Source organism: Paramisgurnus dabryanus, chromosome 6 (assembly GCF_030506205.2).
Source record: "Paramisgurnus dabryanus chromosome 6, PD_genome_1.1, whole genome shotgun sequence".
Classification (NCBI taxonomy): domain Eukaryota; kingdom Metazoa; phylum Chordata; class Actinopteri; order Cypriniformes; family Cobitidae; genus Paramisgurnus; species Paramisgurnus dabryanus.
In genome coordinates this window covers 8,158,302-8,176,082 of record NC_133342.1, presented here as the reverse complement: position 1 = coordinate 8,176,082, position 17,781 = coordinate 8,158,302, and the positions used below count along the sequence as shown (strand labels likewise).

General features: G+C 36.8%; 1 protein-coding gene across 1 annotated transcript in view; it reads right to left on the bottom strand.

The window, feature by feature from the left end:
- Positions 1–2,231: 2,231 nt before the first annotated feature.
- Positions 2,232–17,781, bottom strand: part of gna11b (guanine nucleotide binding protein (G protein), alpha 11b (Gq class)) — a 46,107-nt gene continuing 30,557 nt past the window's right edge. Inside the window, exons 2-7 of the mRNA XM_065262354.2 lie at positions 17,039–17,223; positions 14,753–14,907; positions 13,243–13,371; positions 8,877–9,006; positions 7,478–7,631; positions 2,232–5,443 (exon numbers count right to left, since the gene is read on the bottom strand). Of these exons, the coding sequence (XP_065118426.1) occupies positions 5,253–5,443; positions 7,478–7,631; positions 8,877–9,006; positions 13,243–13,371; positions 14,753–14,907; positions 17,039–17,223 (944 nt within the window). The 3' untranslated portion in view covers positions 2,232–5,252. The remainder of the gene's footprint in view (positions 5,444–7,477; positions 7,632–8,876; positions 9,007–13,242; positions 13,372–14,752; positions 14,908–17,038; positions 17,224–17,781) is intronic.

The window sequence follows — 17,781 nt, the reverse complement described above, 5'->3', positions numbered from 1 at the left end:
TATCGTCACAAGTTAAGAAGTGAATTACATTTTGATAAATGGAAAAATTTAATTTAAAGCAACATACAAAAAATCCCGACATTCCATGACTTGGACAGAAAAATATACAATTCTGTGACTTTCAATGTCCGGAAAAGACCTTTTAAAATTCCATGATATTTCCAGAAATTCCATGACCTGTGGGAACCCTGAAGGATGTTAAATATCAAAATAAATGTTTAGATTATGAGAGTTTAGCCTGGATATTACACAGTTCACATTGTCTTAAAGAAAGAGGACATCCGGGCATTTTTTTCGGAAAACATTCACAACGAGTAAGGGGGAGAGTAAGCCCATTTAATCACCTTTAGATATTTAATTCCACTTAAATATGCATACGTGTGACATTTTTTATTACAAATATTTTGTATAGCGTCTTCAAAAGCTCATAAAATTATGGAAGAATTAATATAATTTTGAAAAATTATGCTGAATTTCAAGAAGTTAAATCATGTTAATAAAAGAGTTTATGACTTTGACTTATGCTACTCATATTTCATATTTTTTTAGGTTACTGCTTAATGAATATTAAACATTTCTTAAAGGTAAGCCAATTTGTCATGAATATGAATGAATTGCATCGCACCAAAACTGCACTTGCACAGCAAACAAAACACTCGGATTCAGAGGAAAAAGATGTAAATATTTTGAACACTTATGAGACACACAAGAATTCATGTTTTTCTAAAGGCTGAGGACATTTTGCGAACACTGTGCGCCCCCTTCTGGACAAAAACCTGGCATTGCAAAGAAAACAAGATCCAAGACTGTCAGCAAGTATAGGAACAAATTTATTTCAATTTAAAACAGATACTTTATCATTTGTGTTTCTTAGAAGGCGGTTATGAAAATCATTTCCATGTTTGTATGAGGTTCAGGCAACAGTGGTTGAAATGAAACGAGTACAAATAAAAACATGGCGAGAATGCTGTAAATAAATTTCCTCATCGGAGGATTTCAATGTAATCGTCTGAACCTTAACTCCCACCTGGACAAAAAGAGCACATGCTTTAATAATTACATTTCCTTAAAAAAAAAGAGAGAGAAAACAGCAGTTTATCTTCTAACTTAAATACAAAGTAAAGCTGTTCACTCTTATATTTAGTGTTTTACTCATTTAATAAGAGGACCGTGTCTATTTTACGATCCCGCGCGTGATTTGGACGACAATTGGCACTTGGTATGAGTCCATCTCAGAGAAAGCGGATTGGCACGCACAATATCATACAACATTTACATCTGTTATAATTACAAAATAAAAGGGTCAAAGGAGAGGAGAAAACGTCCCAAATCATTGTGGTAAAGAAGTGGTTTTCAGATAAAGTATCATCATAAAAACAGGATTTAAAGCAAAGGCTTTCATTTGGGTCCGAATCTCAACCGTTCGCCACCAATATCAGCTCCATACCAGCACGCATGCAAAAAACTAATGTCGGCTGTAATCGAGCAACAGATTTGTATTAAAATCAACATGAGGAGCATTATTGGAGCCTGTCTTGCAATGCTGTGCTTGTGTTTCTACTAGTCATCCTAACCAGCTAGTTGGTCAGCGGAAAGATCCATAAACAGCCTGACCACACACAGAAATGCAGAGAAATCCAATGATCAGACTTAAATGGGTATATTTGACCTAGTGTATGATAAAACACAAAAGCACACGCTTGCTGTTGGCAAGATCTAAATAATAAATCTGTCCGGTTAAAGGAAAACAACACTGTTTTTCAATATTTTACTACGTTCTTACCTCAACTTGGACGAATGAATACACACCTATCTTTTATCAATGCATGCACTTTATCTTTGTACAGCGCGTTGTGAATGTGTTAGCATTTAGCCTAGCACCATTCATTCCTTAGGATCCAAAAAGGAATGAATTTAGAAGCCACCAAACACTTCCATGTTTTCCCTATTTAAAAAACGTTGTTACACGAGTAAGTACTAAGTTACACTTAGTTTGCAACACTTCGACCTAACTAAGTGCTCTTCCGCCATACAATATAGTTCTCATTATTAAAAATAGCCAATACTTGTGTATCTACTCATGTGACAGTCTTTAAATAGGGAAAACAAGGAAGTGTTTGGTGGTTTCTACATTCAACCCTGTTTGGATCCTAAGGAATGAATGGAGCTAGGCTAAATGCTAACACGTTCATGACACGCTGTACAAAGATTAAGTGCACGCATTAAAAAAGATAGGGATGTATTAATTTGTCTATGTTGAGGTAAGAACATAATAAAATATTGAAAAAAAGTGGTGTTTTCCTTTAAGGTTGGCCTTTAAACCTCAATCTACAGTGTCCTGTGCTTGTCATGTGACTACAATCCTGAAATGCCCCCCCAAAAAACATTTTGCTGTTAACAAAGGTAGAGGTTCTGGGAACGGCAATGCTTGGAACTGGCACGTTTAGGAAACACACTTCTTGTTGAAGACGTGACCGGATATGTGTAGCTCAAACCGTTTCCATTTCCTTCAAAGCCTTGGAAACGCATTTTCCTCATGGCACGAAGAAGCAAAAAGTGCGTAAAAAAATTGAACTGCGCTAAACAAGTGACGCATCATTTACCGATGGTTACAATGAAGGAACCATTAACACGGTTTCATGTTATTACTGACTAAATACAAGAGCAAAGGGTCGTTTTGATCCACAATCTCAACAGTCGCAGTACACTAAGCTTCATTCAGACGCTTCAGAGACATACAACATGTCAAATGAACAATATACAACCACAGCTAACACTATGGTGTCTAAGAGAAACATCTCCAATATCGTGTGTTTAAAGCTTATTTAGTGTTTAATGAGCACAAATGGATTTGTGTCACCAGTTAAATCTAAGTTAGCTAGCAACGAAATTACAGTCGGATTTACTAATACTGTGACATCTGACTGAAACACTGGGTTTAGCTTACAAAGAATACGGTTTAACTTGTGCTTCTTAAAATAAAAGTGGTTGATGACCGTGGCAATACGTGATGACTTCAATACAGTGAAAGAAATGATAAATACATGAGAATTTGGCATGGGTATAATCCTGGTTAAAATGATCACGTGCAAAAAAAAGAAAAAATTCTCAGACTTTGAACTTGAAGCTGTGATCAACTATTTTTCTGGTTTTTGACAATTTATCTTAGCCCTTGATGAAAATGAATGAACCATCACCTGTATAAAACAATGAAAGAACCAGGCCATGAGTTTATAAGTAAACCAAAAAAAGTAGTCACTACTTGCAAACGGATCTCCAATCACAATAAAAAGCGTCTATTTTCATATGGTACATTTCCTATGTTCCTTTAAAGCACTGCACCTACACATCATTTGGAAATTTGATAAAAAAAACAAATCTTGGAAAGTGAAAAGTGTGGTTACAATATATTGCGTGGAAACTATTATGGTAGGAGAAAAACGAATAAAAAGAAGTGAATAATTGTATCAAACGGAAGTTTATACAGCAGTAGTCTCCTATTTCTGTCTCGTAACTTGGGAGTGCTTTAAAAAAAAATAAAAGAAAGAAAGAAAGAGGAAACAATTATCAACAACTGGTCCATAAATTATATAAATAAAATCTTATCTTTTGCTTATACCTATTTTTTTTTATCTCATATAACATTCACACTGTAGAGGGTGCCGTTTCTCATCTGGGAAAAATTGACATCTTTTCCCGTTTTCTCAAGACTATTGCTCGTAACCGTACGTGTCGTTTTTTTAAATCGCGTTTGTCCTCCACACGTTACTGCTATGTTACTGTATTCATAGTGACAAAAATAAAAAAATTAAACCAGAAGAATCACAGTATCAATAATATCGTAATTCATCTGAAAACCAACAAACCGTACACAATTACACAAAAGTGATTTTTTGCCAAAGATAGTGTACCACAGACGTTTTGTACATAAGCAATAATGTGTATACGTATTTACAAATATAAATATACACAATCAATTAACTTCGCATAAATGATTACCTGACCCCCCATTCCTCGCACAAAACCACTGGAATTTGGGTTGCCGTGAAATACTTGAAATTCAGACCAAAACTTACTGTGGTGTACTGTTTTGCGTAAACGATGAATACTGTGCATTCGGGCGGCTGGACAATATACCTGCGAGTCTACGAGCCAGATTCAGAATCGCGAGCGAGACAAAATATGTACACTCTCAAAACGCAGCCAAACTATATACTTATAAATCACATCTGCTGTACTGTAGTAAAGTAAAACGTTTAACCGGGAAAGTTGGAAGATAAAAAAAGATCCGCAGAACAAAACTTATCGTATGTGTATGTTTCGCACACATAAAAAAAGAAATAAATCCTTAACTGTCACTTATCCATCGTTAATTCGACTGCTGTTATAATTTATTTTATATTTGAAGTAGCTATAGTTACTTATCATTAAAAAGGTTTTAAAATGATCATCTCAGCAATATACACAGATTTATTTCATTAGTTTCATTTCTCCTTCTCGTGCTTTGTATCGTTTTGCTTTTATATGCATTCTATTACACTATTTTTCGTTCATTATTTTTTTTTTGTTTTTTTTTTTTTGCATTTGCAATGCTCTCACATAAAGTTTACATTCATCGATGCGAATTGAAGACTAGCCTCGTTGAGATATTCATCTCTGCGAAAGAAAAGTTCTCCACACCATCAGAGGAACCCGCTGGAACCCACTGGGTTCTGCCGGAATCCGATTGGGAATCCGATTAGGAATCTCCGACAACACAGCACTAGTCCTTGTGTCCATGTACAAGTATGTAAATATGTTGTGATTTTTTTTGCAGGACCGTGAAAACCGCATTTTTCATTCATCCAGGCGAGAAACACTCGAAACAGATCTGAGCGAACGATGCAGAAGAGGAAGGAAAAAGTCACTTCCAGTTTTCAGGCCGGCTTATCACAGATCGCTCCGTCCGCAAGCTCATCACAACTCTGCTAATCCAACGTTTGTTTGAAACGCATGAAATTCGGTATCTAACACTCTTTGTCAAATTCGAGACACTTTTGATGGTCAAATTTGATAAAAGGAGAAGAGGCCTTTGGCAAAAAAACAAGATGTCCAAAAATGGGAAGCTGAAAACGGAAAAAAATCGAAAGTGTGTTGCAGACAGTGTGTATGATTTGTGTGTGCGTGTCGTATGTGGACGTAGGTGTGCGCACGCTCTGCGGGTGCCTGTTCTGTGCTGACCGGTGTGAGGGGCGTTGGACCCGCTGGACGTCTCACACCAGGTTGTACTCCTTCAGGTTCAGCTGCAGGATGGTGTCCTTCACGGCCGCAAACACAAAGCGGATGTTCTCCGTGTCTGTCGCGCAGGTGAAGTGCGAGTAGATGATCTTGTCGCTGTCGGGGTTCAGATCCACAAACATCTTCAAGATGAACTCCCGTGCGGCTTGGGCGTCCCTTTGGGGCCCTGCGAAAAACACAAGTGTATGTTAACCAAACACGCCTTTAAAACTAGGGCTGCGTGTTAGCATCGACATCATCTGCGCAACTGCAATGGTCACATTGCAGAGTAAGACATTTTGGATCCCATTGCCAGTGTTACTCTATACTACAGTTTAAAGTTAACATTACTTAAAAACAAATTGGAATTATTTAACTGAATTTGTTAAGTTAAAGTAATCAAAAACTTTTTTTTTAAATTTATTTAGAATTTATTTTACAGTGTAAAGGTCTTCATGGGTCCACTTCCAGATCCGAAAACCTGAGGTCCGACCCCGGGTTCAGGTATAAAGTTTCATGTGTGCCTCGGACACTGGTCGCGAATAATATTACGGGCATCGTGACAACCCGAAATATCTTGCGTGTGTGTATCGAGTCCTTTTACAACCGTTCTCTGTTTGCGAAGAGCGCTTGCGATATTGTGTGGCTGGTGATAGGTTAATTTTCATTGAAACTGACCTGTCAATCAATTTTGAATGCACATTCTAGTTCATTTTCAGGGTTCCCACTCTAAGCCAAATGTCAAAGTAGCTTAAATGCGTGAAATGCATAAAAAATGCCAATTGGTTGTAGTTTCATTTAAAAATAGTGGAAGCTTTAACAAGCGAATTACATTTTGAACAAAAATTTAAAGAATGCGTGATGTTTCATGACTTGGTCAAAAGAAATCCCTTACTTTTAATGTCTGTAATAGACTTTTTAAAATTCCATGATATTCCAGAAATTCCAGGAAACCCTGAATTGTATTATTTCTGACTGGTGCATTGGTGCCGTTTACATTCGGGTTCAGATGGGTTAAAATCGCCACTGGGTCGGGTAGGACTCGAGTCTAATTTTCTCAGGTTTGTGTCGGGTCTTTGGGTAAAAACATTATTTGGGTTATTTTGGGTTGGGTGCATTTCTTTGGACCCGTGAAGACCTCTACTCAAAACCCAACATGATCTCCTATTTCATTACCTTGAAATGAACCAACCAGCTCTGAGATGAAGACATTTACTTATCTAACCTTACCACAAATCTGTTCCTGTTTCCATAGTAACAGCAATGGATCTCTTTCAGTGTTTTATGGGAATTATGTATTAAAAATGCATTAGAAATGTTTTGATCTACAGAAGACATACAGTACAATTATTTAAAGGACAAGTTGGGTATTTTACACTTAAAGCCCTGTTTTCAGATTGTTTATGATGAAATAGAAAGGTTTTTACTGAAATTTCGACATATGATGCTGGCCTGAGAATTTTCGGGTGTTTGTTGTTTCACCTCCCACCTCTACAATGCGTGTATAGGTGCACTGGGACAATCCTTCCTAAAATGCATTAAACTTTCGTTTACAAAGACGTGAAACTCACAGAGTGGTCAGGGGTGTTCACTGATATGCTCACACAAAAATCGCTGCAAAAGACGCATGGATGGGAAATGGTTTTGTTGGTTTAATTATGACATTAAATTATGGTGCCATTCGTATAAGTAGAGGTGCAACGATATCGGCCAATAATCGGTATCGTTCCATAAAAGCAATTTTTACGTTATCGGCCAATAGTTTAAAAACAGCCGAGAGTCATGGCCAAATATATCCTGTCAATCAAAAGAGAACAGGAAATTGCAAAGAATTTGAGCTCTGTGTGTAAAAAATGAATAACATTCAGAAAATTTAATCTTCAGAATTTAGTTAATATAACTACCAAACTACCGGTATCGGTAGATATCAGTCTGAATCATCGGCTATCGCTATCAGTGGAAAATTTCATATCAGTGCATCTGTACTTATAAGGTCATGTTGTATAAGATTACTCGTTGTTGTTGTGTAAGACACAGCTACTGTTTTAAACTACTCTACTTACCTATCTTACATATCAAAGAAATAGACAAACATCAAAAAACAACTACAAATACACAAATAATTCAGCAAAAACATTATAAAATAAATGTGTTGTTACAGCTTGAATTAACCCAGATGAAAAATGTGATTGTATTACGGTAATTTAAGCAGAAGACGTACCATCAAACTCAGGAAAGTAGTCGACCAGGTGTGAGTAAGAGATCTTCTCTTCCAGCAGGTCCTTCTTGTTGAGGAAGAGGATGACGGAGGAGTTTTGGAACCATGGATATGTGATTATCGTCCTGAACAGAGCCTTGCTCTCCTCCATACGATTCTAAAGAGAACCACGAGAGCATCCTTAGTGTATGATGTCATCATTACTGTATGAATAAAGGCCTTTTTATATCAGACACTTATTTTACAATTATTTTAGAAACAAAAAAATGCTAATATTATCAGAACTCAGAGTGAACTATTTAATTGAAATGGTTCACTCAAAATTATATTGGTGGTGCAACTGCCATCATAAATGGGTGGGCGACGATTAATCGCGATTAATCGCATACAAAATAAAAGTGAGTTTTTGCATAAAATATGAGGGTGTCCTGTGTGTAATTATTATGTATATATAAATACACACACATATTTAAGAAACATTTACATGTGTAGTAAATTACATTTTTTTTATTATATATTATATAAACATTTACAAAATGTATATATAAATAAAACATTTCTGAAATGTATACATGTGTGTGTTTCTGTTTAAATATAAATAATAATTAGGGATGCACCGATCTGACTTTTCAGACCCGATCCCGTTGCCTGGGCTTTGTATATCTGTCGATACCCGATACCGATCCGATACCATTGTTGAATTAATATTAAAATTGTAAAAATAAAATATAATTTTACATTTAAAAACCAATCATTTAAAATGATTTACAAGTTACAAGAACATAAATTATTAATAAAATGGCAGTGTTTAGTAGAACATATAATAGGCACGTTTGATTAAATAAATATGCTAAATATATTTTCCTTAATTGCTCAAAACTGTCACAGTAAAAAAAAATTTAGTGTGCAGACGGTTATTTTGGTAATTATGCGCTTGACCGTAACTTTTATGCACATTTGTTCCTTCACATGAAGTTATAGAGTGTATTAAGAAACTTTGAATAAAGTGCATAAAAACGTTTATGGTGCTTGCATTTATAATACTTTACGGCAACGCATAGTATCGGAAATTGGATCAGTTTGTTAGTCCAATATCCGATCCATCAAAAAGGGCCCGGATCGCCCCGATACCCGATCCAGATATCGGATCGGTGCATCCCTAATAATAATTACATAAAACTTTTATTTTGTATGCGATTAATCACGATTAATCATTGCCCACCATGATTCCTCTCTCAATGTAATAAGTGCTCAGATTTAATTCTGTATTTGCATCTTAATATATATTTCAACCAAAATGTAGGCATGTGATTTTGGACCTGTATATCAGATCCATTTATATTTAAATAAGTTTTGCCATTGCAACCAGGATGACACTTGTTAAGGCGTTGGTGTTACTCACCTCGTTGTCCGACTCCACCAGAACCTGATCATACTCGCTCAAAGCCACCAGAAACATGATGGACGTCACATTCTCAAAACAGTGTATCCACTTCCTGCGCTCTGACCTCTGACCCCCAACATCAACCATTCTGAAGAGAGGAAGACAGAGACGATGTTTGCTTCAGTGTTTCATTACATAAATCATAAGGAAGCCATTAAATTATTTAAAGCAATAAAAACCTAACACGCAAATATAAGCACTTATATTTTCGACTATGTTGAACTCATGGTACAAACTTAGCATTTGTAAGTCTCATAAAAAAATTATGTAATGTTTATGTGCAATGATGAAATGGTATTCCCAATCCTTTGCTGGTTATATTAAAAAAAACCCTCTTAAAACAGTATTTAAAAAGCACAATCCTTTGTACAAAGGTCTTAAGCTACAATCAGCGCTGCATAGCAATTAATCGCGACTAATCGTTTGCAGAATAAAAGTTTTTTTTACATCATATATGTGTGTTGTGTATAATAATTATGTATATAGAAATACACATGCATGTAAGAAATATTTACATGTGTATATACATTTTTATATATAATTTATATTATATATAAATACTTCTATTTTGCAAACGATTAGTCGCGATTAATTGTTATACAGCCCTACCTAGAAGTATGGTTCAGTTTTTACGCATACGCGAGGTTCAGCGTACAGTGCACATGATGCAATTTCGTCATCAGAATAGTATGCGCAAGCATAAAAGTAGCATGCTATTCTGAACACAGCCATAGCCCTAGATTTTAGAAACATAGCAGCAGTGAAGAATGAACATGTGACAGTAATTTGGGGTTTGAGGAGCCACAGCGCCTCCTGGTGGCGTCAGAGCCCCGATCCAGCAGTTCACAGAGGGGCCTTTGATTAATGAAACCCTGTAGGATTGGCTGCTTAAAATAAAGTTCCTCCAGATAGAAACGTCCTCGTTTCCTTTGGCCAGAGGCTGGGTGACCTACTTTTGAACATACACGCGCTTTTAATGTAGGACGAGCTTCCACATTCACTCTGTACTCATCAAACAACTTTGGCATGAGGACAGACAGAAGCGGAGGGTGCGAGACGTGCGAAAAGACAGCGGGAGAAAATCGACTGTACCGCCATTCAAAAACTCTGAGAGGTACTCTTCCGGCAAGCTCTCCGTGAGGTTCATGAGGGTTTAAGAGATTAAAAACCACAGAGCTGATGGTAATCATTTATTGAGTCAATATGGCAGAGAGGACAAAATTAATCTCCTTTATGGTTTTATGAATTTTCATATCATCTGGCACGCAAAAGTGATCTCAGAAAGTGTATGTGAGGTCATATCATAATAATGGAAAACAATAAAGGTCTGCACACTGAATAATGCTTCAAGGAGGACCAATATAAAATTTTCCAACAATCCCAATAGCAGATTATTCAGACCTATATCTGCCAATACCGAAAGTTTGGTGGTTATATTAACTTGCATGAACTAAATCCGGAAGATAAAATTTTCTGAATGTTATTTATACATATAATAATTGAACATTAACTCTTTCCCCGGCATTGAAGAGTTTTCGTTTAATTTCCATGAAAAAACCTGTTCCTGATAAATTTTTATGTTAATCTGCAAGATTAGCCACAAGATGGCGCACTTACTGTATTTATGAAAAAAAAACTGAAGCCAAAACGTCATTTACTAATTTTAAACTCTGTGTATGTTTTGATAATCGTTCTGAATCTGATCTCTAATGCTGCGTTTACACCATCCGCGGTAGAGGCGGCAAGCGCGGGTGATTTACATGTTAAATCAAATGCAAAGACGAGATTACATGCAGATTATTATCCTGTGGCGCGGTAGGCGCATCGCGTTCAGTGCGTTTCGCGGGAAGTGAGTGTTGCTGCGGAAAACCGCGCGAGTTGAAAAATCGGAACTTCGGCGGATTTCCACGCCACGTTAACAAATCAGGACCTTGTTGTAGTAGTGATGTGATTACAGGAAGCGAGCGGGGTGGCGGAGTCTCCGCGGAGTTGCAGAAGCCCCTCCCATGAGGCGAATTTCCGTGTGAATTTCTCAAATTACTAGAATTTTACACGCGGCTTTCACATGCGAATGAAGTGCGTGAACTCAAATGTTCAAGCGTCCAACTACGCTTCCTTTAACAAAATTCCTTCACAAAAATGCAATTATTTCAGCTTTTTGCTCAAAATTTTTTATTTTTACAGAAATCTACCCATATTTAAAAGTTTTTTAGCAGAGAAAAAATATAGATAGGATTAAACGTTTTTTTTTTTTTTTTTCGTTTTTTGTTTGTTTGTTTATTGTTTGTTTGAAAGTGGAGGGTGTGTTCTTTCATTTGATATATTTGTATGTTTATACATTTTTTGAAGTAAATTTTCCTGGAAGGCATTTTGTAAAACTTTTCTGAAAATCACAAAAAAGCTGGTGGGCAACTTTTCAAAAATTGCTGGTGGGGAATAAGTTAAACTAATGATGTTTCTTTACATTTTCTATACACAGAGCTCAAATTCATTACATTTTTCTATTCTCATTTGATTGACAGGATATATCGGCCATGACTATTGGCTGTTTTTAAACTTTCAGCTGTGAAAAATTGCTTTTATAGTCGGATACCGATTATTGGCTAATTTCTCGTTGCAATTTCAACTATAATACAGACCCTCAGATATATAAGCTAACCAATAACATTAATGCCAAGCTAGCATTACTCTTCCAATTCCAGATAAGATGAAATCTGTTTTATGAGTTTAGATGGCTCAATTACGACAACATATTAATGCAAGTGGGTGATTCTCACGAAATCCAGACTTAGAAAGTGTCCAGCATCAGATGTTTTTAAAAAAGCCCTTGAAGCCAATTTTTTGCACATATAAGATTAAGGTCTGAACTAACTATTATTAATTATAACCATTATTTTTAGAGTATTAAATTTTTTTTAGATTATCATTATCAAAAATAAACATTACCGCAACATGATATTACATTAAATATGAGTAATGAGAACTAAAAAGTTGTCTAGGTACTATGACAAACAAAATTTTAACTTTTATCTGGAGAGAAAAAAATAAGAACTGCTTACCTGATAGCCATCTTGAGTGTCACAGTCAATTATGGCCCTTCCGACAATTTTTTTTTGTTTTGAAAATGTTAGTTCATTGAGGGCTTAACAATGATTGAAAATTGTTGCGGAGAATGAGAAAATTGGTCTTGGACACATTTATATTCCTTATTATTGTCTCTACATTTACCAATGATCACTAGGGTTGGGTACCGAAAATCGGTGCCAATAGGGAACCGGTTCTAACGTAAACGGTAGTAACCAGACCGAATACGAATGAAAAATTCGGTGCCTGATTTCGGTTCCTGACTTTTCTTTACCGCCACCTGGTGTTCCGATATGAAGACTTCAGATGCAAAAGCCTCTAAAATGCCATCTGAGATTTTCTTCTCAAATTATCATTTTTATCAAGCTTGTATGTTTATGTTCAGTTATTTCACTTTAATGTCAATGAAAATTACATATTAATTGTCATTAAAGTGAAATTACTGATCCAAATATATGAGCTTGATAAAAATGCTCATTTTAGAATAAAATCTCAGATGACATTTAGAGGCTTTTGCATGTGAAGTGTATATATATATATTTTTTTTTAAATTATAAAAAAAAGTTCCAGTAAATAAAAGTTGGGTTTTTTTGACAACGTGTGTGCCTTTTTTTTTCTAAAGTACCGATATAAGAACCGTTCAAGAACCGGAACCGTTTATAAAATACCGAGTTGGTACTGGTATCGAATAAAACCCAACCGATACCCAACCCTAATGATCACCAAATACCACATGTTTCTTTACTGTAAATGTTTATAGTATAACATGCACTGAAGGTTTTTATTTTTTAATCATAATATTTCCATGTTTAAGAACCCAAAATGCAGTTTTGGACACGTTGCGGTAATGAAAATGTTCCCCTTAAATGTGGAAAAAACAACAAAATTGGTTTGTATGATGTCATTTGAAATCATGTGCAAAATAGTCCATGAAGAGATGTCTGTAACTGTATGCTTCTTATTTGATACACTTACTTTGCATTTACTTTTATTATCAAAATGTTTCATGACACCTCATAAGTCTAATTTCACGAGAATCACCCAAGTGCAACAGAGACGTGCAATTCAATCCTTGTAGGTCACATACTTGCCAGGTCTCAAGAATAATTCAGGGAAAATATTAATATCTCACATGAATGTATTCTCAATTTTAACCTACATTGACTAAGAAAAAAGATGCTCTAGTTCAGCTCCCAAATTTCACACAAAAGATGACGAGTAATTGGTTAGTGTCCTCTACCTGAAAATGATACTTTGAAGGTCGAATGGGTATTCAATAATCCCTGTGGTTGGGATTCGAACCCTCAGAACATCCTGCTGGGTGGGAAGGTAGGAGGGTTCAGCGATACGATCCAGGTCAGATAGATAGCTACAGGAAAAGAGAGATGAAGAGAGTAAAACATGATTAACTCCTTCACATTACAAGCAGGTGGTTTGGTCCAGTTAACACTGTGGTTATACATAATTCTTTGCTGCATATTGTACAGTATACACTACACTGCCTAAAATTTGTGTGTGAAAAATTATGGTTCATGGAAAAATATGCATTTCAAACAGTAGTACAGTGTATCATAGCTACACTAGTACCCTTAATATGTGTAGACTTATTTCTGTATCAGGTGTGAACGGGCCCATTGCTCTTACATCCAGTTTGCACCCACAAAATTATTCTGATTCACTTCTTTTTTTTTTATATATTTAGCAAAACACTAAATTTGTCTTATTACTGCAATTAGCTAAAAAGTCTAGCATGTATTATTATAACACTTCCAGTTTGAAAAGTTGATGTTTTTGATGTGATGTGCAGTACCACATTAAACCAGCAGGGGGTGCCAATCCCATCCTCCTCCAACAGATTTTTAACCTATCCGAAGCCTCATGGATTTGAGTGTATTAATTGGGTGAAATTCACACAGGACTGCCTTCATATTTTATTAGGCCAGCAGAAGAAATAGGACGGGACTCACTGTCGCCTAGCTGTTCTGTTAGATCTGGCTTCAGAAATACAAGGCTGATGGACTCAAAACCCATTCAGAAATTGTACAGGGTCATGCAACATTAAATTTGATTACAATTTTTAGGCCAAATATATATCTCTTTATTGCACAAAACCTTCACAAAATCAAAGACTCCAATGCTTAGTGACGCAAAAGTGCTCATGTGCATCTCAGATGCAGAATGATGCACTTTAAGCACAGTTTTAAACTCACTGCTTAACATCAATTGAATTTCTTCTGTTTATTCTTTCGGTTATGAAAAAAAGTATGAAGGAAATCACTAGTTCCAGGGTCCCACACCTTAGTTAACTTTAAAGGACTTTCCAGATCCAATACCCTCAAATTCCAGGACTAAATGTGGGGACACATTTGAAGTGAGAGCAAGGTTACATCGTGACACCTTTTAAGATACATTGTTACAGTTCACTTTCGAGGGAACTTGCGCTGCGTCACTGCGGTGACACTTTGGGGACGCCTCCAGGGGTAAGTGCGTCTGAATGTGTATATCAAATTCAACCAATGGTGAGGCTTAACGACAAAGACAGGGTGACGCGGAAGCCAGGAAGTATATCGCTATCTGAAATATTGCCAAAGACGGCGTTACAGTGACGCAGGAAGTATGGCAAGGGAGACGCAGCGTCTCGTTCCCTTCTCAGGGGACAACAGTTACATACGTAACCCGAGACGTTTTCATGTGTCAAACACAATTATGCAAAAAGCATTTTGGTATGAATCAATAATTTGAAAACTCACTATTTTGTGGAGTCTGACAGCTGGTACTCTCGGCGTCTGTCGTATGCCTCTTGAATGCCCGGATCTGACCACAGCATCTTTATGGCGTTGATGTAGGGATGGTCAAACGATGCCACCTTTTCAATGTCCACCTCCTTCACCAGCATGGCGTTCGCCTGCCATTCAAAGAAAACCAAGAGTTTGAGACAAAAGCAAGGGAGGATTATAAGGAGGGACATATTGGAAGTGACTTAAACTGAAATTCATCGACTGTCCACTAGAGGCCGACTTCAGATGAGAGTCAAAACCCATAGACCCCCCTATGTTAAAATGCCCAACTTTACAGCAGAAATAAAAAAATATACAGCCTGGTATAAAAAACTTGTTTTTGGTCTATATAGCTAATTTTTCCCTTCATGAAAACTGTGACGGGGTGAATTTTTCATCCGTTAAATTACATTAACTCTTTCACCGCCATTGACGAGATATCTAGTCAATTAAGAGAAAACGCTGCAATGACGAGATTTTCCGTCTTTCCGCAATACAGATATTATCCACCAGGTGGCACCCTTACACAACTTTTTAAACCCGGAAGTATTGCCCTATGGCAAGCTGCTGCATGTCCGTGTCTGTTTTAAAGATCGCTCTGAATGGGATCTCTATGAAAAGTCCGTCACAAAAATTGAATTATCTCTGCTTTTTGCTCAAAATGTGGTGTTTTTGCAGAAACCTACCCATATTCAAAAGCTGATTACAAAAGAACCACTGAAGGTAGGATGAAACGTTTTTTTTTGTTTGAAAGCAGAGGGTCTGTTCTTTCATATGGTATATTGTAAGTTTATATATTTAAAGAAGAACATTTTCTGGAAGGCATTAAACTTTGGTGAAAATCAAGAAAAACGCTGCCGCTGGCTGGCAACTTTTTTTTAAAACGCTGGCGGTGAAAGAGTTAAAGGGGGTCGTACACCAGACGCGCAGCTCAGCACCACGCAGCGCCGCATCGAGTCGCGTCTAAGACAACTCTGAGCACCGTTATAATTTTTGCGTGAGATGTGTGTATGGATGAGACCCACTTAAAAAAATTGTGCGTGAGATGTGCGTAAAGATGTTTTCACAAACAAATTGTGAAAAAAAATTTCTTCTAAATGTACTCAAAAATTCAAGAAAACCACTTGCACGCAATAGTCACGTACGCTATAATCAAATACGAGGCTATAATTTGCAAATTACCAACCTCATTCACGTAGCCGCTCATGTTGAACACTCCAAATTCAAAAATGTAAGAATAAGTACACAAACAAATTCATGTGCGTACGCATGTGTTGTAAATTAGGTGAACATTTTTTGTGAGAAGTTCAAGTGTGCGTATAAATACAAAAAACGTATGCAATTATTAGTGAATGAGACCCAGTGTCTCTTTAATGTCAGACTTTGTTGACTTGATTTTTTATAAAACAGATTTTAGCATTTCACTTAATTTATCCTATTAGCTATAACTATATTTTAGATTTTTCCCTTGTGACCCAGAGACAAACTAAATAGGTGGTCTCAAACTTCCGAGCATTTGCAACCCTCCCTTCCCCTCTCTGCGGCCTGCATCTGCCGTCGAACATATAACAAAATCCGGCCCGCAGAAAGATTTTTATTTACTTCGTTTTATATTCGTTTGATTATTGATGTAAACGTTTGGGGCCAATCACGTTACGTCTAAAAATGTATGTTAAACGCGCTTGTTACTTCTTTGTGTTCGAGACCCCTGAACTAAATGATTTGGAAAAACTTACGTAAAAGATGTGGGATAATTCCTACCACAATGACCGATTTTGCATGTTATGTGTCAGTGAGGAGATGAAATACCTGACAAAATGTATGTAAAAAAGCAAAGACATAGTAAACATCACAAGTTCGTTATTCTAATAGCTGCAATTTTCTTAAACACTAAAAAAGTAAAAGATTCAACTGTGTGTATTTACAATGCAGCAAGCATTTTGATGAATATCTGTTGATGTTATGTGATGAGTGAAGAGCACTACTGAATAAATTTACAGTATGAGTGTCATTCACACAAATAACAGAGAGAAATAATTACATATCAGCCTGTCGCTTCATTTCCTGGGGAAAATTTTAATCCATTGGCAGTCTTAGACAATATACAATTTCACTTATGACAATAAAGTGAAACTCTAACCCACGTGTGCATTCAGTCTTAATAAAAAATAATGAAGAGCCATGACATATTTAACACACCAAACTCATTTGCTTAAATCACACCCATCTACCACAATATAAAGATTGAATCATTCTTACCTTGTTCTGCTCGTACTTGAAGCCGATCTTCAGGGTCTCTGTAGCACGGATCATAGCCTGCATGGACGTGAAGATGTTCTGATACACCAGCTTGGTGAAGCCGCGTTTGTCCTCGTCCGTGTAACCGGTGCCATGGATGATTCGCATCTGTTTGATGAACGTGCTCTTGCCACTTTCACCCGTGCCTGGGGAAAAAGGGCAAAGGTAAGGGCCACGTTCAAAAGATCACATGTACTTAACTGGATGATGACAGCGCATTTGATCATTCACGTATTAAATGTGCAATCGTCTGATGGTAAATTCACAGTGTTAGGGCAGATCAAGACAAAACTTTTTAAGCTGCGTCTAGGGCTGTCACAATGATTAAATAATCGTCTCATCGTGATTTTTCGAACTCATCACGATGATTTCAGATCACCACAATGATTGCACATCTCTCAAAAAACACAAGGGGGAGCTGCAGCGCCTCTATAAACAAGACAGTATGAGATGGCGCTCCTTAACTGACAGTGCAACGTGATACATTGCAAAGCCATTTAATACATGTGTACTAATATGACTCTGTCTGAAGCACCCACCGCTAGCCTAGCTTAGCACAAAGACTGGAAGTAAATGGCTCCAGCTAGCATACTGCTTTAGGGTGACCATATGTGCCATTCTTCCCGGACGCATCCTGGCCAGGATTTCTGTGCGTTCGGAAGTCGTATTTGTTGACTGCACACGCCATTTGGTTAAAACATAAG